The sequence below is a fragment of the Macaca fascicularis genome, chromosome 13 (genome assembly GCF_037993035.2).
Source record: "Macaca fascicularis isolate 582-1 chromosome 13, T2T-MFA8v1.1".
Taxonomy (NCBI): domain Eukaryota; kingdom Metazoa; phylum Chordata; class Mammalia; order Primates; family Cercopithecidae; genus Macaca; species Macaca fascicularis.
This window is the reverse complement of record NC_088387.1, coordinates 5,840,887-5,867,885: the sequence shown is the minus strand read 5'-3', so window position 1 is coordinate 5,867,885 and position 26,999 is coordinate 5,840,887. Positions and strand designations below refer to the sequence as shown.

Genomic DNA, 26,999 nt, shown 5'->3' with positions numbered 1-26,999 from the left:
GGGCGTGCAGCCTGCAAGATGTCCGTGCGCCGCAGCCGGCGCCCGGCGCGGCCGGGGACCCGCCTCTGCTGGCTGCTGTGCTGCAGCGCCCTGCTGTCCCCAGCCGCGGGCTACGTGATCGTGAGCTCCGTGTCCTGGGCCGTCACCAACGAGGTGGACGAGGAGCTGGACAGCGCCTCCACTGAGGAGGCTATGCCCGCCCTGCTGGAGGACTCGGGCAGCATCTGGCAGCAGAGCTTCCCCGCCTCGGCTCACAAGGAGGACGCGCACCTGCGGCCCCGGGCGGGCGCCGCCCGCGCCAGGCAGCCCCCCGCGCCGCCCGGGATGTTCTCCTACCGGCGCGAGGGCGGCCAGGCGGCCGGTGCGCCCCCGGGCCCTAGACTGCTCGCGGCCACCGCCCGCTCCCTGGCCCACGCCAGCGCCTCGGGCTGCCTGGCCACCGTGTCCGCCCACGAGAAGGTAAGCGCCCGGCGGGGAGCGCGAGGGGGCCTGGCATTCAGGCGGCGGCGGGAGACGGGGACGGGGACGTGCTTGCGACCGCTCGGGACTGGGATCCGGGTCCACCAGACGTGCCCGGTGCGCTGGCTGGATGGGACCCTCGACACTGTACGTGATGGAAGGCGATGGTGCCTCCGTGAGCCTGGCGAAGTCGGGGGGGAGGGTCGGAGAGGGACATGGATAATCAGGCTTCCTGCCAGCTAGAGTTGGGTACCCAATCCCCACCTTGAGGTGGCCAGGCAGGGAGACGGACACCTAACCTGCGTCTGACCGAGACCTGGACCAAAACAGCCAGAGCAGCCTTTGGAATTGCAGAGTAGGCGGGGACAGCCCTTCCCAGCGCAGGGCACAAATTCATAGACTCGAACTCCCCATCACCTTGTGACCTGAAGCTGAAGTGGGGATGGGGAGAGAGACAGCACCAGGGCTTCGATGGAAATCTGCATTTAAGAAAATGGAGTTCAAGGTTTTTTTTTTTCTGGAAAGGAGGCTTATTATGCAAAGTGGGTAAATGCTGGAATGAGCTATTCGCTGCACTTTTAATTGTTCAGTTCGCAAATGCTTTACTCACTTGTCAGACATGATTCCACCTAGAATGACATGGATAAGTGATGCAGATGTAACTTCCATGCCTTCAGAAGGCTTTTAGGGGTGTTAAGAGAGATGAAAGAGCTACAAAGCAGTAATGTGAACTCCTATTTACTTCCGACAAGAAATAATATTTTATAGAATGCATAGGACATTGGCCAGGTTCTTGCCCCAGCTCTGGGTCTCACCAAGACTGTGGCCAAGTCACTGGCTTCTCTTCTTTGCTTTCCTCATCTGTAAAATTAGGTGGTTAACCAGGCAGTTGTTAAGGCCCTTTTTTGCTTAAAAACTACCTAAATGGCAACTTTATTTCAAGACCAAAGAGGCAATGGTCTTAACCTCTTCAGTGTCAAATGCAGATCCAGTTGGATATTCTCAACACCCAAATGATTTTTCACAGCTGTGTCTTGCACTCCTAAGACACATCTTAAAGACATAGACCGGGCACAGTGGCTCAAGCCTGTAATCCCAGCACTTTGGGAGGCCGAGACGGGCTGATCACGAGGTCAGGAGATGGAGACCATCCTGGCTAATACGGTGAAACCCCGTCTCTACTAAAAAATACAAAAAACTAGCCAGGGGAGGTGGCGGTCGCCTGTAGTCCCAGCTACTTGGGAGGCTGAGGCAGGAGGCCTGAACCCCGGGAGGCGGAGCTTGCAGTGAGCCGAGATCCGGCCACTGCACTCCAGCCTGGGCGACAGAGCAAGACTCCGTCTCACAAAAAAAAAAAAAAGAAAAAAAAGACATAAAGGTTAAAGATGACACTGATCTTAGTTGAAAACACAAATCTTTTCAAGAGATTAAAAGTCTAGTGCCAATGTATTAGAGATATTTTGACTTTCAACAGTCCTTCTCTTAGCTTTGTTAGGAGTTCCTCTTTCTAATCCTTATTGACATTTGATTAAAACAATAAATTCAGAAAGTACTTACAATGCCATGTATGCAAAGCATGACTCTGGGCAGCTATGACAAACTGAAAACAGGATATATGAACAAAGTTATATTACCATTTTAGAAGATTCCTTAACATTTCATGTTCCTAAAAAATTAAAGCTCCGCCTTTTATAATTCTACACACCATTATCATGCGACGTTCCAAGGCCAAAGACAACCCCTGAATTCTGAGCTAAGTAACAACAAGGTGCACTTTGTTAGGGATAAAATCATGGAAAATTGGGTTGCTTGACGGGCAGGATTTGGGAAAACCTCAGCACTAAATATTTTTTTTGGCCGGGCATGGTGGCTCACACCTGTAATCCCAGCACTTTGGGAGGCCGAGGCAGGCAGATCACTTGAGGTCATGAGTACAAGACCAGCCTGGCTAACATGGTGAAACTCTGTCTCTACTAAAAATACAACAATTAGCCAGGCGTGGTGGCACACGCCTGTAATCCCAGCAACTTGGGAGGCTGAGGCAAAAGAGTCGCTTAACCCAGGAGATGGAGGCTGTGGTGAGCCAAAATCATGCCACTGAATGCCAGCCTGGGCAATAAAGTGAGACTCTGTCTCAAAAAATAATAAGAAGAATAAAATAAATAAATAAATATTTTTGTTTATATCTGCAGTCACAGAAACATGATATACCACCTGTCTTAGTCCATTTGTATTGCTGTAAACAAATAGCTGAGGCTGGGTAATTTATGAAGAAAAGAAGTGTATTTGGCTCACAGTTCTGCATGCTGTTCAGAAAGCATGGCGTAGCATGTGCTTCTGAGGAGGCCTCAGGCTGCTTCCACTCATGATGGAAGGTGAAGAGGAGCCGGTGTGTGCAGAGATCACATGGCACGAAAGAAAGCAAGAGAGAGGGGAAGGTGCCAGGCTCTTTTTATTTTTATTTATTTATTTGATAGATGGGGTCTGGCTCTGTCACCCAGGCTGGAATGCAGTGGTGCGATCATAGCTCACTGCTGCCTCAAACTCCTGGGCTCAAGCAACCCTGTTGCCTCAGCCTTTCAAGTAAGTGGCACTACAGATGTATGCCACCAGGCCAAGCTAATTTTTTGGAAAACTTTTTATAGAGATGGGGGTCTCACCATCTTGCCCAGGCTGATCTTCAACTGTTGGGCTCCCAAAGTGCTGGGATTACAGGGTGAGTCCCCATGACCAGTTGGCACCAGACTTTTTTAAACCTTCTCTCAGGACTCTCAAGGAAACCAACAGAGGGACAATTCACTCAGTACCTTGAGGAGGGCACCAAGCCCATGAGGGATCCACCCCCATGACCCAAACCCTTCCCACTGGGCCTCCCCTCCAACACTGGGGATCAGAATTTAACATGAGATTTGGAGGGACAGATATCCAAACTATAGCTCCACCCTTCTCCCACCCTACTGGGTGATCATGAAGAAAAATTGGCGTATCGTGTTTCTGTGACTTCCTTTATGCAAAAAGGGTAACAGATCAATTTCTCATAACTTGCTGAGTCATACAATGAAATATTATTGATTACAATAAAAAACGCAGCTAATAAATCAGAAAGTGATGTAGCCCTAAAAGAAACAATAACAGAAAGTTCCTGAAGTCCAAAGAGCAGGCAAGAGGTTAAAGACTTAAACATCCTCCCTAAAGTTGCTAAAAACTTGGGAGAGGCAGTTAACCTTGGGAGTTAAGGCAGTGTGGCTGTAACAGGCAGCTTGAGGAAAAGGCTTAGCGCCACCCCCCATAAATGTCATTGTCTCTCCCCAAAAGAACATGAAATTTAATGAAGTGAATATATTTGCCATGCACAGGCAGCTTCAAGAAGAATCCTTTCACCACCCTTCCAAATAGGATGCCACTGCTAAGCATCTCCTATGGAGAAATTCTAGGGCCACCACGGAGTGAATTGGGCAGACAGGGGACCACCTTACCTTGATTTACTACCTGTCAGAGCCACTGTGATGCCATGATCCCGCCTCATCCCTGGTGTTGTATTTCCTAGCCAGAGGCACAAGCTAAGCTCCCAGATCAAGTCAAGCCACAGCTCTGCACTGAAAAAGCCTTTTCTGGTGTTTGTTAGATCCAAGGACTGCCGTTTGGGAGCTGCCTGCCCATCAGTGATGGCCCCTTCAACAACAGCACTGGGATTCCTTTCTTCTACATGACGGCCAAGGACCCCGTGGTGGCTGATCTGATGAAGAACCCCACGGCCTCGCTGATGCTGCCAGAATCAGAAGGGGAGTTCTGCAGGTAGACGACGGTTTTGCCCTCACTCGCGTGGGTCCTGGGAAGTTTTTGACAGAGTTGGGGCTAGGTTTCTCTCTGGGTCACATGACTTTAACAGAACTCTGAGATGCACATCGATGTTCACCCTTGAAATCAGAGAAATTAGAATTCCACCACTCGCCAAGCAGTGTGATTTGTAGCAAGTTAGTTAATCTTTGGGAGCCTCAGTTTCTTCATCTGTAAAGTGGGAATAATAATCTTTGCCTGCGAGGGTTATTGCAAGTGTTGGAAATAGGTGCAAAATGCTCTGTGCAACACTGGCAGGAGTCCAGACAACTCCTGTTGTTATGGAAAAGGGGGAGGGCGGGAGTGAGGGTTGGTAAAGGAAGAGCCAGTAGTTCATCTCCCCATCACAGTCATGCAACACAGAGTCTGTATATTGTCTTTCCAACTTATTTATATCCTGTCCCCAGATATATGTGCAATAAACAGCCAGCATTTTTTAATTCACTTTTTCAAAAACTCTCTGAAAGAAAATGCTTCTAAAGACATTTAAGCACTAACAGATCATTAACCCAAGCCCCTTTATGAGAATTCAAAATGCAGAGCCTGAACTCGCATCCTCCCTGGGGGTAAATGTCTGCGTGGAGCTGGTGTGGAGGCTACATGTGAGATCCCCTTACCCTTCCCAGAGGAGTGGCAAATGCCCAGGATGGCCTGGGGTGAGCCCTTTAACCTCCAGGACCTTAGTCACTCCACCTAAATGTAGTGATGCTTTAGAAAATCAACAGGCCTCATTCCATCTGTGAAATTCTATTATTCTTTATGCACAGCACGGAAAACATAATAACCAAACAACGTATTAGTTCTTACAGAGGCTAATCAAAGCAACTATATAATGCAAGATGCATCCTGGATAAGCCATTGTTTCCCCACAGCCACGACAGACCATGTGGAGACACTTCAGCTGACCCTGTGCCCCACCAGGTTAAGGCAAGAAGCCAGGAAAAGAAACATTTCCTTTCTCATGGAATATTCTCCCTGTTCTTGGTCAGTCAAGCTTGCTGTTACTAGAAGTATATTTCCGGGATATCTTTCTTTTCTTTTTTCTTTTTTCTTTTTTTTTTTTTTTTTTGAGACAGAGTTTCGCTCTTGTTTCCCAGGCTGGAGTACAGTGGCATGATCTCAGCTCACTGCAACCTTGAACCTCTGCCTCCCAGGTTCAAGCAATTCTCCCTGCCTCAGCCTCCCAAGTAGCTGGGATTACAGGTGTCCACCACCATACCTGGCTAATTTTTGTGTTTTTAGTAAGACAGGGTTTTGCCATGTTGGCCAGGCTGGTCTCGAACTCTTGACCTCAGGTGATCCACCCGCCTCGGCCTTCCGATCCAGGATACCTTTCTAAGCTTCCCAGGCTTTCCTCATTCACGTATCCTGAAAGCAGTCGTGCTGGAGCGTGTGGCTCCCAGAACCCAGAGCACAGCTGTTCCCGGGACAGGCAACAGAATATATACCTGGGACAAAGCTGCGGCAGCACTCCAGCCGGGGGAGGATTTGTCAACTGGCAACCCCCAGGCAGATGGCAGCAGGAGCTGGAGCTAGGAGCAGTGAGCAATCTGACTTAGGAGAGGTCCTCACAGGGGACAGGGTCTCAGGGTGACTTCCTTCCGCCCCTGGGGAAGACTTGCCTGCACGGCCTAGAGCCACGTATGCGGACTTTCTTCATGGCAGGCCACATGTGGGACGTGCAAACACCTGCGCAGCCCCCTGACTAACTGGGTGAGGCAGCTCATGGCTGGAGGTGAGCACCCCGGGGCCAAGGGCAAGAGCATCTCCGCACACCTGTTACTCTGGCCTGGGAGAGGAAGGATGAGATATACTCATGGGTACCCCTCAGTTTATGTCTTCTCATAAAACTGTTTCTCAGAACTGCTATGCCCCCGACACTGTCTTAAGTTTCTGAAGTATTGAAATATGATGTAAATAAATGCCTACGAAACGAAGTTTTGATTAGTAAGCCTCACACTTCGATGCAAAGCTTACGAAGCAATGGGGCTTTTGTCACCCTGGGGCCCACGACTTCCCCTAATCAGCGTAAGCCCAGATGTGACTCAGCTGTGTGAGGTTCACATTCCAAGTGGAGCATTACGTCTTAGGTTTCACCTTCAGAAAAGATCTTGGTAATATTGAACACAGGGACTTAACAAGTCAAAGCCATGTGGCTGGCATTGAAAAAGAGAATCCAGAGCCCCGAATAAACAAGCCAAGCAAGGGGCTCCTAGGGCCACCGGAGCATAGCGAGGCATCTGGTAGAAGTGTCCGCAGCTACCGAACACCTGGGTAGAGTTTTGAAGGACAGCCTGGCAAGGTACCAGCAGGGCGCCCCTCCTGCCTGACCCTGGGCCTGAAGAGGTCGCCAGCAAAGGCAGAGCTCGTCCTCAGGTGCTTCAGAGCTTCACACCATCTCCCACAGGAGCAGGAGATTCAAGAAAGCACACCCATGTCTTATGATAATAACGAAAGGTCAAGGCCACCTGATCCTCTCAGCTTCAGAAGCTCATACTCAGAACAGTGAAAACTGCCTTCCATCCTGTGCATGGAAAACTTGCAACAGCAATATTTTTTGTTTTTGTTTTTTTGAGATGGAGTCTCACTGTGTCGTCAGGCTGGAGTGCAGTGGCGCAATCTCAGCTCACTGCAATCTCCAACTCCCTGGTTCAAGTGATTCTCCTGCCTCAGCCTCCCGAGTAGCTGGGATTACAGGCACCTGCAACCGTGCCAAGCTAATTTTTGTATTTTTTTTTTTTTTAGTAGGGATGGGGTTTCAGCAGGTTGGTCAGGCTGGTCTTGAACTCGTGACCTCAGGTGATCAGCCTGCCTCAGCCTCCCAAAGTGCTGGGATTACAGGCATTAGCCACCGCACCCGGCCTGCAACAGCATTTTTAACCAACCTGTGTGGTGCCTTCTGGGTGCTCCTATTCCCCTGCTAGTTTGTGCAGCCGGGGAGGGCGTGAGTCATCCCTGTTTCATCCCAAGGGGGAAGACAAAGTCAGAACTGGGCTTTACTGGACCATAAAGCAAGTCTTGAGAGGGAGGAAGTTGGGGGGCCACTGACTTCTGAGGAAGGAAAGGGGGTGCCTTCGTGGCCGTTTCCTACAGCCTACTGGGCATCCCTGGGAGAGGGGGCATTTCAGCTGCAAGCCTGCCTCTGCGTTCATCAGGTTAGCCCGGGTTACTGCAGACTCTGCACCAGCATGGGCTGGTGAGCGCCATCTGCTCCAAGGACACATCCCGGGAGCAAGAAGCCTCCAACAACTGGGGCAAGAACAACTCAGGCTTAGGGAGGGAGGAATGCAGGTCTGAGACTATTGCAAGGACGGGCTACTTTCAGAGCTCCCTTTGGTGCCAAACAATTGTATCTGTAATGTGTACATGTTTAATAAGCAGATACATAAATGGAAAAATAGATTATACATAGATAATAGATTGATGATTGATGATAGATAGATGGATAAATAGATAAAGGATGGATGGATGGATGAATTGATAGATGATAGATGAATAGATGGATGATGGATAGATGGATGGATAGATGATAGATGGATGGATGGATAGATGGGTAGGTAGGTAGATAGACAGATAGACAGACAGACAGACAGACAGACAGACCGATCGATCGATCGATCGATCAATAGATAGATAGATAGATAGATAGATAGATAGATAGATAGATAGATAGAAGCTTCCACACATTCAACTCTTCTCTATTCAAAAGAGCAAATATTACAGTTGTCCCTACTTAGTCTCCCCAATCCACTCTTCATCACTTTGAATTCATCTTCAACCCAGCAGCTGGGGTACTCTCTTAAAATCCAAATCAGATCCTGAGGAAAAGCAACAGAATTTTTAATATGACCTGGGAGGCCCTTCATGGCCAGGGGCCCGCCTCCCTCTCAGAATAAATAATAGTGTCTGCCTCTTTACTGATTGACTTAATATTTGATTTATACCTAGTTTTATCAAATTAAAAGCATCAACCTGATAGCTTGTTGTAGTCAAAGCTGGTGTATGTTCTTTGGCATGGAGTTTAGAAAATTCTTTTCCATTAGCAATCCCCGCATGTAGGTTGACGACTCATGTCACTCAAAAATGAAATTTCGATCCATTAACGGGCCTTAAAGATAAAGTTAGATCCAAGTCGAAGTAGGTGAAGGACATTGAGTGTCCATGGTCCCAAGAGTCTCAGGAAATTTAATGAAGAAAATGCCCAACAGATGTAATTTCCTTAACCACAGCCGTGAGAAGCCAATATCTTGAGAATGATGAAAGCAATGAACATCTCTTCATATTTTACAGCTTTCTAGGGAACTTAAAGAGTTTTTAAATGAATGTGTCAAGTTCAGCCTGGGCTAATTCATCCCACCTAGTTAGGGATTTTTGCCAGATCTTCTCATTGCCCTGATCCACAGGTCCCTGAACTTTCCCTAAAATGTCACAGTAAAGTTCCTAGATTTAATTGGACGCAGTTGTCTTGACTGCTGCCCCAGGGCATAATGATTGGGTGTTATTCCAGGGCATAATAATTGGGCATTATTGACCTGCCCTTCTTTTTGGAGGAGATAATATGAAAAATGAGTCTGACTGGATGATAAGTAGAATGTGACTTTCAGCTGGAAAAGTACTAGGTTGGTGATTTCTCTTTTTTTTTTTTTTTTTTTTTTTGAGACGGAGTCTCACTCTATTGCCCAGGGTAGAGAGCAGTGGCACAATCTCGGCTCACTGCAACTTCTGCTGCCCGGGTTCAAGCGATTCTCCTGCCTCAGCCTCCTGAGTACCTGGCATTACAGGCACCCACCACTGTGCCCAGCTAATTTTTGTAGTTTTAGTAGAGACAGGGTTTCACCATCTTGGCCAGGCTGGTCTTGAACTCCTGACCTTGTGATCCCCCCGCCTCGGCCTCCCAAAGTGCTGCACCCAGCTAGGTTGGTGATTTCTGTGGAACAAAGTTGCTGGGCTAGAATGAAATACCCTGCCGGTTCAGCGTGTCACTTTTCCCATTGGCATGATGAAGAGGGGAGGGGAGGATATCTGAGGGCCCTCTGGCTCCATGGCTGAGTGAAGGTAGGATACTCCAAGAATGGTGAAGATGGAATAGATGAGCACCGTCATCACAGCTGATACATATTTGGTATATAGATTTCTACATAGACTGTCATAAAGTGCGAACTCCTGCAAATTTAGAGAAGAGTGACTTTCAACTTCTTGAAGGGCAAGAATGAGAGGGACGTATTATTGACCTGGATAGCTTTGCCCCTCGCCTAGGACCTCTTAGGGAAGGAGCGCCCGAGTGATGCTAACACTGCTTTACAATAATGACGTTTAAGCAGGTCTTATATGCATTTCCTGGGTTTCCAGTGAAGGCTACTAAGAACTGTGATTTAGGCCCAGGATGGCTTAGCTCATTTGTAAAACGAAGGCAAAATTAGAGTCTGACGGAAAGACAAATCCTGCATGATTTCACCTATATGTGGAATCTAAAGAAGTCGACTCATAGAAGCAGACCGCAGAATGGTGGTTCCCAGGGACCAGGCGAGAGCGGGCAATGGGGAAATGTCGATTACAGGTGCCTACTTTCAGTTAGAAGACAAACACGTTCTGAGGATCTCATGTGCAGCATGGGCTGGGTGTGTGAATTCATTTGATCGTGGCTCTGATCACACAATATGTACGTACATCAAATCATCACGTTGCGTATGTTGAATATATTCAATCTTTATGTGACAATTAAATATTTTTAGAACGTTAAAAGATTAGGCTAGAAAGCCGTGAAAGGAAGGTGGTTTTTCCACTTGTCAGGCATCATACTCGTACAAGCCAGAGCCTACAAACATGCCTTGCCTAGTAATTGTTCATTTATTTAAAGTCTGTTTTATCCAATTATTCTGTTTACTCCTGGGTGCTGTGATGCCTTCATTTAATTAATGAGATGAATTAGGGGTGGGAATCTATTTCCCAGCTCAGGTTAAAATGGCAAATGGAGAATAAAAGTCTAGTTTAAAAGAGTCACTGGCAATCAACAACGCCCTCTCCTCTTCGTTTCCTTCTCCCTCAGTGACATAAGCATGGACACGTGCCCCTTGACTAAATGAATTTATGCTCAGCCAAGAAACCTACTTTATGAAAATTCAATAAATATTGATGGACAGAGAAAGGCCACCCAAAAATGTCTCTTTCCCTGCAATATCTTCCCTTACAGAGCATGCAGCCTTGGACAGCATGGGTTTTAGGTTTGTACCTTCTTGGTGAATCAGGGCAGCAAGCCCTTGGGACCGGGGAGGACTTGTCTGTGGGGTGATATTCTCCCAGATCATATTGGATCCGTTTTCATTTTGAAGATCAGGATGTAAATGAAACCCAAAGAGGTTTTATCAGATGCTTTTCCCGAAATAAAAACATTTCTTTTTGTTGAAAGAGTAGAATACATTTTTGTTATACAACAGTTTGTGTGGTTTAAAAAAAATTTCTTTTCATAGAGTACATTTTCACATTAGAGATTCCCACACTGGGAAAAAAATAACAATTTATCACTTAGAGTTTTATATTTGTGGACAGATTGTTTTAGTACAAGTAAAACGTCTTTGAGAATTAAGTCTCAGTTTAGAATTTATAATATTTTGATACATCTCCAAGGGGGGGAACTGATCTTTAAATGGAACTCCTCTATATTCGGAAGCTGTCCAAGCTTTTCTTCCTAGGATTTAGAAATTCATGATGTGAGAGGAAATCAGCATTTCCTAATTTTACAGTTTCCCTAGTCTAGCTGGTGTCTACTGACGAGAGAGGGAAGTTTTCTAAAATTAAACACTGTCTAATTTTCTGCAAAGTTTTTCTTCCTGAATTAACCGTATTTTCTTCTGTCCATTATTCCCAGGGCAAATAGAGGAGAAATTTGATCATGTGATAGTAACAAATCTGGACTCTCTTTCAGAGATTATTAAATTAAAAGGCAAAAGCTCGTATCATGTTGAGTTATACTGTGAGTCTTGTGAGAAGCTGGGAGGCAACCCCACCAGAATACAGGCCTTGGTCTCACAATTTTTGGATAAGATTCTTCTCAAACCTTTTTCCTCAAAGATTAAATTCTGGGCCAGGCGAGGTAGCTCATGCCTGTAATCCCAGCAATTTGGGAGGCCGAGGCAGGCGAATTACTTGAGGTCAGGAGTTCGAGACCCACCTGGCCAACATGGTGAAATCCCGTCTCTATTAAAAATACAATAAAATTAGCCAGGTGTGGTGGTGTGCGTCGGTAGTCCCAGCTGCTTGGGAGGCTGAGGCAGGAGAATCACTTGAACCCGGAAAGTGGAGGTTGCAGTGAGCCGAGATCAAGCCACTGCACTCCAGCTTCGGTGACAGAGTGACACTCTGTCCTAAAAAAAAAAAAAAAAAAAGATTAAATTCTGAAAATAAGCACGCGATTAAGAGAAGATGTTTGTTCAATGGACTTCTCTGTTATTTCCTCCTTATTGTGAGTTGAATGGCACAAGAAAGCAGAGGCAAAGAGGCAGACACCAGTTTCCCTTTCCTTCAATAACATAAGCATGGGCAGATGTCCCTCCACTACATAAATGTATGCATGGGTTTAAAGTATTCCATTAAAAAGGTCAGAGCTTCCACAGCCTGGCAGCAGCTTCGCAGGTGCCCGTGTCGCTACAGTTGAAACAGCACAGCCCAGCAAAGCTGAAAGCTGAAAGTGCCGAAAGGCTTGCTTTGACAGCTTTCTGTGATGCACCCCCTTGAACACAGTCAGTAACAACTTATCCAAGGCCCCAGTGACTGTGGAGAGGAAGGGCTGCAGCCAAAGCATAGGCCCTCGCAGAGCAAAGGTTCAAGTAAGCAGCTGGGAGCAGGCCCAGGAGCAAAACACTGTCAGCCCTTTTCACTGGTTCAGGGGAGAGACACAGCCTTGGAACCAGAATGGTGGCTCGGTGTCAGGTGAATGTGCTGCACCTCACCCCATCCCGGGGTAGGGTGGTCCTGGGGAAATGCCTAGACGTGAGCAGGTCTGACCACTGGGGTTCGGAGAAGCAGAGCTTGGCCTCCTGGGGCGCCACAGAAGGCACTCAGCCACCTCACTCCTGAGGGCTCCGGAAAACCTTCCTGTTGATAGTCTGGGCAAATCCTAGTTTCCTAGGTAGGCTGGTTTGACTATCAAGAAAGGAGGATCCAGCAGTACTTTTGCCTCTTCCTCCAAAGGCTCTTAATGAAAGATGGCCATGGGTCACAACCCTTCTTATTCCCCCAGGATGAAGGCGTCCCTGCCTCACCATGACCAGTGGCTCTTGGCAGAGCCCTTTGATGGACAGGCCTCGGTGTGGTTTTGCAAACTGAAAAGATTCCAGTTTGCAAAGGAATCTAGTTTCTGAGGGGAGGCGCCAGACCATGGAATGGATTGAAGCCCAGTGGGCCTCAATGAGACCTAGAAGGGAAGCCTCTCAGAAACGAGGATCCCTGGGAATGACTTGCTGGTAGGGGCGCATATTGAAGATGCAAATTAGCACTGAGGAATCACATGCCAGAGAGGGACTGCTCACACCAGAGCAACTGGGATGGTGTTCAGGGACGTAGATGGAATCCCTACCCTGTCTCCTAGGCAGCCCCTTATACCGCAGACACGTCAACAGGAAGAGGAGCTGCTTCCGTGAAGCGGGGTAACTGAGGGGAGCGTGTCAGCAGGAGGGCCAGTTTGCCTTTATGTCGTGGGTTCGAGATTAAACCCTTAGTGCAAACAACTCAATGAGGGTGCACCAAGTCTAATCGTTTCTTCTGTGTGAAAAGTAAAAAGAGATTCTGGAAATGCGAATGGTCTGTGGCCATTCCTCCCCCAGCCTCCATCTTTTTAACTATGCTTGTAGGAAAAAAATGTCGAATGATAGATGAAAACCTCAAACCAATCTAATTGCAAAGGCAGGCCCTGGGATTTGTTCCCCTAGAACTAGACTTAGAAAGCGCTCTATTCACTCAGTCATTTCTAGATGAGCTGGATCAAGCGAACACACAGGGAGTACCTGCTTGCAGCAGCTGGCTTGCTAAGAGCCAAGATGCATCTCTGTCTGGAGCCTATGTCCACCTGAGACGGAATGTACATTTCAAAGCCCAGGGCCCAGACTTAACTGGATATAGAAGCTGAATCCAATTTCTCTTCAGTGAATCTTGTTCATTCCTTTTGAAAGGAACATATAAGTTTAAATAAATTGCTCTCTGTTCTGATTCATGTTACCTCTCCTTTGCTGTACCTTCTTGTATTCCTAGAGCTAATATTAACCTGAGTCGTTTTTTTTTTTTTTTTCTTTTTTTCTTTTTTTTCTTTTTGAGACGGAGTCTTGCTTTGTCGCCCAGGCTGGAGTGCAGTGGCGCGATCTCGGCTCACTGCAAGCTCCGCCTCCCGGATTCACGCCATTCTCCTGCCTCAGCCTCCGAGTAGCTGGGACTACAGGCGCCGCCACCACGCCCGGCTAATTTTTTGTATTTTTAGTAGAGACGGGGTTTCACTGTGTTAGCCAGGATGGTCTCGATCTCCCGACCTCGTGATCCACCCGTCTCGGCCTCCCAAAGTGCTGGGATTACAGGCGTGAGCCACCGCGCCCGGCCAACCTGAGTTGTTTTTGTTGTTGTTGCTTGAGACAGAGTCTGGCTCTGTCACCCAGGATGGAGTGCAGTGGTGCCATCTCAGCTAACTGCAACCTCTGCCTCCCAGATTCAAGCAATTCTCCTGCCTCAGCCTCCTGCTGGGGGACTACAGGCAGGCGCCACCATGCCTGGCTGAGTTTTGTTTTGTTTTTTTTTTTTGTTTTTTTTTTTTGAGACGGAGTCTCGCTCTGTCGCCCAGGCTGGAGTGCAGTGGCCGGATCTCAGCTCACTGCAAGCTCCGCCTCCCGGGTTCACGCCATTCTCCTGCCTCAGCCTCCCAAGTAGCTGGGACTACAGGCGTCCGCCACCTCGCCCGGCTAGTTTTTTGTATTTTTTAGTAGAGACGGGGTTTCACCATGTTAGCCAGGATGGTCTCAATCTCCTGACCTCGTGATCCGCCCGTCTCGGCCTCCCAAAGTGCTGGGATTACAGGCTTGAGCCACCGCACCCGGCTAAGTTTTGTATTTTTAGTTGAGATGGGATTTCACCATGTTGGCCAAGCTTGTCTAGAACTACTGGGCCTCAAGTGAGCCACCCGCCTAGGCCTCCCAAAGTGCTGGGATTACAGGTGTAAGTCACCACACCTGGTGGATAGCTCTTTTAAAAACAACTCAGGGCAGGGCGTTGAGTTGATGGGGTGAAACCCTATCTCTACAAAAAATACAAAAATTAGCCAAGTGTAGTGGCACACGCCTATAGTACCAGCTACTCAGGAGCTAAGGTGGGAGGATCCATTGAGCCCAGGTTGGTCGAGGCTGCAGTGAGCAGCGATCATGTCACTGCACTCCAGCCTGGGTGACAGAGTGCAGACCCTGTTCTCAAAAAATAAATAAATAAATAAATAAATAAATAAATAAATAAATAAAAATAAATAAAAGCACTGTCTAGGAAGAGTCAGAGAACTTTGCAAAGAGAAAGCTTGATGAGCCAGTGTTCAAGTATTCTTTCACCTTCCTCTCGTTTCTGAGGTCATATCTCATAGTAACCTGCAGTCACTTCTCTCCCCCTAATTTTATTTCAACCCTGTTGAGCTTTGTCTCTGTGGTTCCTGTCTATTTCATGAATTCACTAATGATTGTAGTTCCTCTGTCATTACACTATCCTTTTCCTTTACCTTCTGACCACCTGTCCCCATCCAGCTTATCAATGTTTTATTTATCTGTTAGACATGACTCCATCTTAAGCAGAAATGATACAAGTAAGCGATGAGAATGTGATGCCCATAAATATACATCCACCAAAAAGCTTTCAGGGCTGTTAAGATGGACATAAGGGTTTCATTGCAGGACTTTCAGCCCCTGGCAGTCATTAAGCTTCTTTCTGTCTCTATGGATTTTCCTATTCTGGACATTATATAAATGGAATTATATAATACATGGGTTTCTGTGAATGACGACTTCTACTTTAGCATAATGTTTTCAAAGTTCATCATGTTGTAGCATGTGTCTATAATTCATTCCTTTTTATGGCTGAGTAATATTCCTTTGCATGAATATACCACATTTTATTTATCCATTTTTATTTACCCATTCATCATGAGTTGATGAACATTTGTTTCCATGTTTTGGCTCTCATAAGTGATGCTGCTATGAGCATTCATGGACAAGTTTTTGTGCAGATATGTGATTTCATTTCACTTTGGTATATACCTAGGAGTGAAATTGTTTGGTCTTATGGTAACTGTGTTTAACTTTTTGGAGAACTGCCCAACTGTTTTCGTAAATGTATGAGGGTTCTGATTTCCCTATGTCCTCACCAACACTTGTTATTGTCTGTCTTTTTTATCATACCTGTCCTCGTGGGTGTGAAGGAATATCTTGATGTGGTTTTGATTTGCATTTCCCTCATGACTAATGATGCTAGCATCCTTTTGTGTGCTTATTGGCCATTTGCACGTCTCTTTCGGGGAACTGTCTATTTAAGCCCTTTACCTGTTTTTAAATTTGGTTATCTTTTTATTGTTGAGTTGTAAGAGTTCTTTATATATTCTAGATATAAACCTTTTTAGATATATGACTTGCAAATATTGTGCTTATATGTCTTTGTCTAATTTTCTCCTCTTTTGTCTTGGAAGAAGCAGGAAAACTGCTGAAGATTCAGTATTGACATTCCAGTTGCACATGCTCTTTGTCAATGTCCTTTTGCTCTTATAGGCTGGGCTTTCCCCATCAGACAAGCAAATAATTGAAGTAACATTCCTGAGATGATAAAGAAGTGTATCTAAGTTATCTAGCGTGTAGAAATGGTAAGAAAGTGTCTAAACATGTGAAAAGATTTCAATTAATTGAAAGGAATTTGGGAGGGAAAGCTGTTACTCCAAACGTATAAAGACAAGGTAGGGAGATACTAATAATAAATTTAATTCAACATGAATTAAGCATACTGAGTATAAGCCAACGTATTAAATATTGTGATGAAAATAAGACTTTTTTCCTTCAAATGAGATTTACTGAGCACTTACTATAAGCCAGGCATGCGTAGGCATGAACACTTAGAGGCACAGACTCTTCTTGCCTCCCTGCTTATTTTTCACTACCATTTGAATCAAGACAGCAAGGTGTAACACGTGACCACATATACAAAGTCCCCTAACAGTTAACACCAAGGCTCTCCACAATAGGGGAGCTGAGTAGGGTTCCACAGCGTGGCTGCAGTTTCCCCCACCTTGACATCCTCATTCCCCATCTGTATATCTGTCCATTCATCTACCCATCATCTCCAGCTCAGCCTGCCCAACCTGACCTGGCCTTCAAAAATAAGACACTAAGCTCCTCCTTGGTGTTCCTTCCCTTCTTTACCTCTTTCTTCTCACCTTAAGACGATATCTCAATTTTCTAGTCCTGTGGACTAGAGTTCCCTCACGGATTTATTCCCCAGGATTTCATTTTCTTCCTCTCTTGTGACTCAGCCTCCTGGGACTTCCCAGTCCAAGGCTCTTTCCTCTGGAAAGCCCACCCCCTTCCCTGGTCTTGCTGATCTTGGTTCGTGCAGCCATTTCCATCCTGCTTGTTTGTCCCTGAGGTCTCTGCAGCATGGGCAGAGCTAAGGCCAGCTGGGGCTGCTGGCCCATGTGACCCTTGAAACAGCAAAGCTTCCCCTGTAAAAAGAGATGAGACTCCAGTGTGCTTAGAAGTATTTACGGCCTGGAAGGGCCCTGGCCATCCACTCCTGCCTTTCGTCGTTCAGACTAGGAGGCTGAGGGCCTGAGAACTGCAAGACAGAAAAATGGACAGTGCAGTAATTAGTCTTCATGGCCATACGCTGCTCCCTGCTGCGTGGTCTCTACAGACAGCTCCAGTCCTGGCTCAGCCTCCCTTTGCCTTTGGCCTCTGCTCTCCCTGTAGCCGCCTTCTTCCCTTTAAATGAATCACGCATCCAAATGGCAGGCAGGTCCCTTTTTAAATGCATTGTTTGTGGCGCATCTCTAACGAGATGAACAGCAGGCTTTTGGAAAGGACAATTGAACATGCGGTGCGGGGAGGGTGTCACTCCATAGCACATGTTGCGTATTAGAGTAGGGGTCACCTCCCGGATCCTCTGTGATGCAGAAAAAGAAAAAAGGCGGAGCACCCCCTGAGGCTTCCTTTGGTCTATGGAGGCCTCTGCGGGGCAGGGGGCAGGGGGTGAGGGCGGGGTGGGGGGCGGGGCAGGGGGGATCATGGGTCTATTCTTGACGTCTGCCATCCGGGTTGAGGCACAGGGACCCAGGGCTGAGCAGCGAGAGACCTGCCTGCCCAGGTCAGTTCCTGGCAGTGTCTGCGGAAATGGCAGAGGGAACTCAGAAGGAATCTGAGAAGTGGTTTCAGAGTGGCCTCCAATCAGAGGTCAGCATGGTAGCAAGACCCTTAGCAGGCAGGGAGCTGCCAGGGTGCCCCATTTCAGTCCCAGAGGATCACCTGATCCTGGAGATGAGTCAAGAGGGCCCTGGGGTGACCCTGAAGCCTGCTTTCTCGGCCTGGCTGCTAGCTCAGGGCCTGGGAGCAGGTCTGAGGCCAGCCTGACCCTGTTGGGCTTGATTCTGGAACCATTTGGTGGGCTGCAGCATGACTAAACCACTCAGGAGCAGCCTGCGCCCAGGAGAGCCACCTGATTCTGTTGAAAATGCCAATTCTGGGCTCCAGCAGTCTCTGAAAATAAGGACTTTGGGATCTGCACTTTCAAGGAGCAGCCAGAGTACTTCTGATGCACAGTTAAATAGGAGAATTACGACATTAGAGAAAAGGGCTTCTAATTTGAAGCTCATCGATTTGAGTCCTAAGCCCTCCAATTAATATCTGCCTGGCTTTGAGAAACTTAATTTGTCTGATTCTCAATCTTCTTCACCCTAAAATGGGAATAATAGTAGCCTAAGTCCACTGTGGGGATGAAATGTTTCAATGCGTGTAAAGTTTTGAGCACACGCTCAGTACTATAAAATGGTAGCTATGGTCAGTAACAAGTGTTTCTTCTGCACAGGACTGGGATGGCAGAGACTGGGAAAAAAGATGGAAATCAATAGTGCCCTATTTACACTGTACCCCTCCTATGTATAAAGGGAGGAATAGTATATGATATACATAAAGAGTTATAGAAATAACTCATGTGATTCTTTTTTTTTTTTTTTTTTTTTTTTTGAGACGGAGTCTTGCTCTGTAGCCCGGGCTGGAGTGCAGTGGCCGGATCTCAGCTCACTGCAAGCTCCGCCTCCCGGGTTTACGCCATTCTCCTGCCTCAGCCTCCCGAGTAGCTGGGACTACAGGCGCCGGCCACCTCGCCCGGCTAGTTTTTTGTATTTTTAGTAGAGACGGGGTTTCACGGTGTTAGCCAGGATGGTCTCGATCTCCTGACCTCGTGATCCGCCCGTCTCGGCCTCCCAAAGTGCTGGGATTACAGGCTTGAGCCACCGCGCCCGGCCAAAATAACTCATGTGATTCTTACAAGAGTCCCATGAGAGAGGTACACTTGTTAGCACCTTTTTAAAAATGAGGAAACTCAGGCACAGAGGGTGTGAGGGACTTGCTTAAGGATCCACAGACCAAATCCTCATAGGGCTGGGATTCACTCCCAGGCAACCTGGGTCCTGAGCCTGACTGTTACCCACTGTATTCCCTGCCTCTGTGGGATCAGCTGCATCCCAGAGGCAATGAGAACCCCCACCCACATTTCAGAAAGCACTGATTCAGAAGCTGCAGAACCAACAAAAACACAGAAATATTTTTAAAGTTGATTTGAATTGTTCGAATATCATATCCATCATAGGCTTGCACCGCAATAGAGGCAAGACATGAAACTTGCTCTAAATACACGCACACAGGTCCATGTGGGCCACATATTCCAATAAAACATTCGCGTGGACAAATACTCACTGAGCATCTGCTGAGTAACGAACCGTGCTAAACACCGTCACAGATAAATGTGAAAAAAGAGAGCATCTGCCTTTGAGGGGAGGGAGAAGGTATAAGACGCACGTGGAAACACGCATCATTCAAGCTGCTTGTGTTAAATCCCCTACAAGTTATCGGCCTGTAGAAGATTGGTGGGAGAGAGAAGCTCTTATGAGCCAGTGGTGTCTTCTCAGTCATCACCTCTTCCTGCTCTGCCCAGTCCACCCTCAAACCTCCACTCATATGTGCCAGTGACTCCCAAATGTATAGTCCCAGCTGAGACCACTCATCTGAGCTCTAGACCCAAGTCCACCTGCTTCCTGGGCACCTTGAACCCAACCTCCTCTCCTCCCCAGAGGCCTCCTCTACCTGGGCTCCCCATCTGCATGGCAGACTCAGCTGCCAGCTGTGGCTCCTTCTCCCTCTCACACCCCCACCCAGTCTACAAGGCTCACCTGCTCTACCTCCCAGACTTCTCCCGGCTCACTGCTTCTCTCCACCCCCTGGCCCAAGCCCTTAGCATCACTCACTGTGTTCTAAATTCTCCCAACTAGGTCTCCCTGGATCAATGCATTCTCCATTCTAAAATTAGAGGGATATTTTCAAAACACCTGTCTCATCATTCTACTGTCGAGCTTAAAATCCTTCAATCTTTCCCATTGCTGGGAGTTTCTAAAATCTTAGAAACTTAGTGGAAATTTCTAAAATCTTAACATGTCCTGCGAGGCCTAAATGGCCCATCCCGGCACAGTTCCAGCCTTAGACATCACTCTCTTGCCTTGTCTTTATCCTGGTCCCAGTGGCCTTTTGGCTCTTAGTTTGTGCAAATAACAGTAACAAAATACCACAGACTGGGTGGCTTATAAACAACAGAAACTTATTTCCTGCAGTTCTGGAGGTGGAAGGCCAAGGCTGAGGCAGATTTAGTGTCTGGTGAGCACCTGCTTTCTGGTTCATAGGTGGCATCTTCTCACGGTGCCCTCACATGGGGCAAGGGGCCAGGGAACTCTCTGGGGCTTCTTTTATTATAAGACACTAATCCCACTCAGGAAGGTGGGAAGCACTTTTCTCTAGCGTGCTTTCCTGCCCACCCCCTTACCTGATTCCTACTCATTGCCTAGGGTTCAGCCTTCATTGACCTTCAGAACTTCATTGACTCTCAGGATTCCATGTTGTAATAGCAGGTGATGAAATCACTAATTGTGTGGCAAGTTGTCTGGTGTCCGTGTCTCCTGCCGGAGTGCAGCTCCCTGAAGGCCAGGACCACATCTTTCTTGCTGTCTGCAGCCCTCAGCAGGTGCAGGGCCTGGAGCACCGTGTGGGAGTATTTGTTGGTTGCATATGAGGAATATTCATGGGAGCATTAAGGAAGGGCACTTTCATTTCCCACTGCTACTATAAGAAATTGCCACAGACTTCGTGCTTTAGAACAGCACAGATGTCTTCTTTTTTTTTTTTTTTTTTTGAGATGGAGTCTCGCACTGTTGCCCAGGCTGGAGTGCAATGGTGCAATTTCGGCTCACTGCAAGCTCTGCCTCCTGGGCTCAAGCGATTCTCCTGCCTCAGCCTCCCGAGTAGCTGGGACTACAGGTGCATGCCACCATGCCCAGCTAATTTTTTGTATTTTTATTAGAGACGGGGTTTCACTGTATTGGCCAGGCTGGTCTCAAACTCCTAACCTCGTGATCCGCCCACCTCAGCCTCCCAAAGTGCTGGGATTATAGGTGTGAGCCACCGCACCCAGCCACAGATGTATTATTTTACAGTTCTAGAGGGCAGAAGTCTGAAATGAGTCTCACAAAGCTAAAACCAAGGTGTGGGCTGAGCTGCTTCTTTCTGGAGGCTCCAGAGGAGAAGCCATTTCCTTGCCTTTTCAGCTCCTAGAGGCTGCATGCATTCCTTGGCGCGTGGCCCCTTGCTTACCTCTCTCAGGGCTTGCTTCTGCCATCCCATCTCCTACTGCTCACTTGAGACTTCTGCCTCCCCCTAGGAGGATCTTCTGTTTACATTAGGCCCTCTGTGGGATCAGCTGCATCCCAAAGGCAATGAGAATCCCCACCCACATTTCAGAAAGCACTGATTCAGAAGCTGCAGAACCAACAAAAACACAGAACTATTTTTAAAGTTGATTTGAATTGTTCGAATATCATAGCTATCATAGATATGTATGGATATCCTGGATAATCTACGATAATCTTTCCCTCTCGGGCTCCCTCACTTAATCACATCTGCAAAGTCCCTGTTACCACATAAAGTCACATTCACACATTCTGGGGATTAGGACATCTTTGGCATCTGGGGATTAGGACATCTTTGGGGGAGCTGTTATTCTATCTACCGCAGGATGGAAGTAACAGTTTACATGGATTTGCAAGTGGAGATAGAAACATAGTGATTTATTCTAATGTATGCTGCAGCCCCCTTTGGTATGTTGGAGGTGTCATGATGGCAATTATTTATAATACAAATGTTTTAAATATAGAAATTAAAATGGCTCAAACACATGTGAGATTCAATTGATGACGATAAATTTTAATATAATCTCAGCATATCGAAGTTATAAATGAATGTGAAAACTCAAAGGAAAGGGGTCATACATTGAACCGTCTTGCTAGACAGTGCCTCGCCTCTCAGAGTGGGCTGTTCAAACACGCCTGCTGCTCTCCTGTCCAGGAGGTGGGTCCACATCCCCCCTTTTCTGGTGCCGTCTGTTGTGTGTGGCTGGCCAGTGTCTGTTGAATCACAACATTTGACACTGGATAAGAGAAAATTCTAGCCCAAAATGAGTAAGGATATGTAATGGACCACTATTCCAGTTAAGCAATTCATCCCTTGGTATCCGTGGGCAATTGGTTCCAGAAACCCTCCTCCAGTCCCCCACCAAAAGACGCCAAAATCTGTGGATGCTCAAGTCCCTGATGTAAAATGGGATAGTATGCATGTAACCTACACACATCTTCCTGTGTACTTTAAGTCATCTCTAGATTACTTATAATACCTCATACAATTTAAGTGCTCTATAAATAGTTGTGATAGTATATTGATTTTTTTATTTGTATTATTATTGTTATTATTATTGAGACAGAGTCTCACTCTGTTGCCCAGGCTGGAATGTAGTGGCACAATCTTGGCTCACCACAACCTCCACCTCCTGGGTTCAAGCGATTCTCCTGCCTCATCCTCCCAAGTTGCTGGGATTACAGGCGCCTGCCACCACGCCTGGCTAATTTTTGTATTTTTAGTAGAGACGGGATTTTGTCATGTTGACCAGGCTGGTCTCGAACTCCTGACCTCAGGTGATCCGTCTGCCTTGCCCTCCCAAAGTGCTGGGATTACAGGCATGAGCCACTGCGCCTGGCCTATTTGTATTATTTTTTATTTTATACTGTAGCTTTTTTTTCCCCTAAATATTTTCAGTCTGTGGTTGGTTGGATCCACAGATGCAAACATCCATGAATGTGGAAGGCCAACTGTATGTCTAAGGCTTCGAAACAATACACATTTCATTCAGAGAAATCAGGGAAGTCATGGTTGGGAACACCGAATCGAGGGGTAAAAGAGACATCAACAGCCTGAAAATGGGCAAGCGTCATTCAGAGTCTCAAAAATCAGACGTTGGGAGGATCTGTGGGTGAACACAAATAACTTACATAGTGATTCTAGAACAGGCTGTTGAAGAGATGGTTTCTGTGCCCTAGGAAGAGGAAGAAGTGGCCACCTACAGGCCATATTGGTTGGGAAGGATGTCATGTCGAAGACCATCCTTTTCTTTTATAGCTTTCCTGTGATGACGCGTTAGGAAACTGTTGTGGATTTCCCTGAGGCATTTGAAGAAACCCGCATGGTTGTATTCTCATAGACAAGATGGAATAACGTAAACTGGGGAATAATAACTTGGGCAGATTTACATTTATTTCCCATATATCTAATTTCACAACGGGTGTGAAACTGTGGATGAAAGAACAATTGGGTCAATGACCGAAAGGGTCTACTGGTAGGGCGGGGTTTCATCTGAACTCTGTGTAGGAGGTTTCTGCTTTCTTCGCCTTTTGTAATACACTGAAAAGTGGGGGGAAGGGGTCTGGGAGCCAGAGGAAGGATTCTGGGGTTGAAACGACTGGAAGCTTGATACAGTGAGAGACACGGAAAACTACATATTTGGGAGACATAGAAAATTGTCAAGAGAAGCCAATGTCATAACCAGGAAAATGGTGCCAAGAAGGGCAAGAAAACTGAGGGAAAAAATTAACTAGGACAGTATGAGGCATTATACTGGTATGCTGTAAAGTAAAATAAAAATTAAAAGAAAGATATTAATAAAATAGACAAGCTTTTTCTGTGCCCTGAGAATGGAAAGAAGTGACCACCTACAGGCAATATTGGTTGGGAAGGGTGTCACACCAAAGCGCATTCGTTTCTTTGATAGGTTTCCTATGAATAGGGGAGCTATTGTGGATAGCATCCCTAGGAGGATGGAGTAGAGGGTGGTGGAGGTGAGATACCTCCCCAACCTTGCTCGCCTCCCGCTGGAGTTTCGAGGGCAGTTCTGGATCCCATAGTTTAACAGGGACATGGACAAGCTGGGATGTCTGAAAGCAGCCAGCCCGGAAAGGAGCAGTCTCAGGAACGACACAGTGCTTTCTGCAGATGCCGGAAAGGCTAACACCAAAGAGGAGAATCCTATTTGTTCTGGGGTTACCCTGGGGAACAGGAGTAAAACTGGCAGTGGGAGCTGCAGGCCTCGCATTTTTCGTCTCTGCTGCCATCCTCTTTCTCTTGCCTTCAGCACTGGGTGGAGGGCGCATCCTACACTCCAGCTTCTCCAGCCAGGTTCTCACCACCCACACTCCAGATTTGCTAGCAAAGGCACCACATCCAGAATTTCCATTCCACGCCTCCTACCCTGTATCCTTCTTGCTTGTGCAACCCTCCTGCAACATGCTTGGACCACATGGAGCTGCCAACCCTTTGTCCCTGTCACGATCTTCCCAACTGTCAGCATGTCCTGGCTCCCCTTTCTCTTTGCCCAGGTTAGACTCCATGGTCCGTCTTCACGATTGCCCTGAGAGCACCTACACCTCCTCTGACCCTCTCGCCTCCTGCCTGGCCATACCCAACACCTTTAAGCCCTGCTTCCACCTCCTCTGTTCCTGCACCCAGGTGGCTCAGGTCTGCCCAAAACCATGTGGCCGATGTGGCCGAACTGAGACTGCCGCTTTTCAATTCATGAACAGAACCCTCGCATGCATTCTCAGCACTCCTAGAAAATCCCATTTCATTTCCCCAGTAAGATCCCTTTTTTAAAGAGCAAACCTAAGCGCTCCCCTTCATTCTCTCTCAGTTGCAGATGATGCTCATACTTATTTGACACAGTATGAAATCACACCAGGCAACTCACTCCTCTCCCTCCACTAAGTCGAAAAGTTTACCTGCGTTTCCACCAGTGGATCTCAAACAGGGACATTTGGCAGTGTCTGGAGACCTTTTTGGTTCTTCCAACTTGGGTTCGGGTAGGGGGTGCTGCTGGTATCTAGCAGGTAGAGCCCAGGGATGCTGCTAAATACTCTATTATGCAAAGGACAGCCCCCCACCTCAAAAAGTCATCCAGCCCAAGATGTCAGCCGTGCTAAGGTTGAGAAAGCCTGGTCTACACCTACCTTCCTACTGTTACTATCTGGCTGGATACATCAGGGAGAGACAGAGCCTTGCGACGTATCTCAGTGGGTTCTATTGGCATTTGGGGTAGGACAGTTCCTTGTGTAAGATCGTCCCATACATTGCAGGGCATTTAGAATTCCTGACCCCTACCCACCAAGTGCAAGGAGATAGAGCCCCTCAACCAGGTTTCTGTGAAAACCAGGATGCTCCCCAGATTTCCAGTTGCTTTTTATGGAGAGGAAACTTCTCCCAGTTGAGAACCATTGTACAATGATGGTGATTTTATCACTTGCAGGATTGGGCGGTCCAACCCACTTCCTTTTTTCGTGTGTGTGTGTGTGTGTGTGTGTGTGTGTTTGAGACAGGGTCTCACTCTGTCGCCCAGGCTAGAGTGCAGTGGCATGATCATAGCTCACTGCAGCCTCAATCTCCTGGGTTCAAGTGATCCTCCTGCCTCAGCCTCCTGAGTAGCTAGGACTACAGGTGTGCACCACCACGCCCAGCGAATTTTCTCTATATTATAAAAAATATTACAAAGGTTAAACAAATATTTTAATGTCATTTGTTCAGTATGTTTATATATATTGGTATAATTTCTGAAATCCTCAAAGAACATAACACATCCTTTCCTCCAACATTTTTCTTTACCACTGAACACCAACACATAAAAATAAAACAGACTTTTAAATATACTATCAAGATATAAAGTGTTTGGGAAGGTTACATGTATTTTTAGAAAAATGCATCCCTTATGAAGCTCTTACAAAATTGTAGCCCATAAAAATATGAGTGTAAAAGAAATTGTTGTAGCAAGAGGAGGATTACTTATCTCCGAGAAGGTTAACTATCTGGAAGGCAAGCTTCACGTTTAATTGGAGATCATTTAACGTAGTGGAGAGCACTGCTTTATTGTATCCTTTATGACTCCCCAGGTCATGTAATCCACTCCGTTGCATACAAAGTGCTGTGACTGATCATTCTCCCGATTCAGAAGCTTCTGGAACCCCTAATACAATGGCATCCATGCCTTGGGCATGAAACCCACCCCCTAAGAACAGATATTTGGTCCCTTGACTCCCTAGATTGAATCTTCATATACCATTTTAGGTTCTGTTATAGGCAAAATAAAAATAGAAAAGGTTAAAAGAAGCTCCTGGCTGGGTATGCAAGCATTTCATCCAGTAGAGGACACCTGTGGAGTGCTGGGTGGGGACCAGGCCAGCCTCGATGAGTGAGCGCAGTCAGGGTCCGGAGGGCAGACGTCACAGTCCAGGATGGCTCCTGCCACTCTCCGGCAGGGTCCGCAAGCAGGAAGGACATCCCTCTGGGCTCCCCAGGTGGCCACTTTGAGAGCATGGATCAGGCTTTTCTGGTCCTACCCTTGAGACTTGAATCCTCTTGGTTTACAAGCTGCCCATCCATCCTCACAGGGCATGGGTAGCCAACCCTAAAGTCAGGTGAAAAGGGGAGAAATACCCAAAAGAATGTCCACTGGCCTGAAGGAGAGATGCAATCAACACAGCCCCTGTCCTTCAGCTCCTAGGGTCACCCACACCAGTGAAACACAAATAAAAATAAGTAAGCTCGCTCAAGTTGCAGGAGGTAGCCCAACGGGACACCCCAGGGTGCTTCTTCATTGCCTTTACGAAAAATAGCTCATTGATTGCTATTAATACATCTAACATTAGGTGGGCATGTCTCCACCACATCTAAGAATAGAGACAAACAGAGCTCCAGAAACTTGAAGCCCTGTAATTAGTGAGGAACCTTTCAGCTGAAAGAAATAGAAAAGTAAACTCATATGGACTTAAAGAATTGAGAAATTTAACAGTTCACCTGACTGAAAAATTCAGAGGAAGGCTTTTCCTAGGGCCTAAACAATGTCAACCAAATGAGATTTTTTCCCTCTCCCTCTTTCCTGTCGTGTCTGTTTCATTTTAAGGGTGGCTCCTTTGTAATGCAGTGTAGCCGCCCCCCCTCCCCAGGTACAGATGCTGCCCTGTTTATGTCCAACAAAAGTGAGCATCTCTCCAGGTAGACTCCAAAGAAGAGTTGGGGGGG

At 46.9% G+C, this 26,999-nt stretch overlaps 1 protein-coding gene and 1 pseudogene across 2 annotated transcripts in view; one reads left to right on the top strand and one right to left on the bottom strand.

Moving 5' to 3' along the window:
* Positions 1-26,999, top strand: part of CREG2 (cellular repressor of E1A stimulated genes 2) — a 39,988-nt gene continuing 12,989 nt past the window's right edge. For both annotated transcript variants that reach the window (XM_005575104.5, XM_005575103.5), the window contains exons 1-2: positions 1-459; positions 4,085-4,254. In XM_005575104.5, the coding sequence (XP_005575161.2) occupies positions 19-459; positions 4,085-4,254 (611 nt within the window). In that variant the 5' untranslated portion in view covers positions 1-18. The remainder of the gene's footprint in view (positions 460-4,084; positions 4,255-26,999) is intronic.
* On the bottom strand, positions 11,796-25,017 carry LOC141408385 (uncharacterized; annotated as a pseudogene).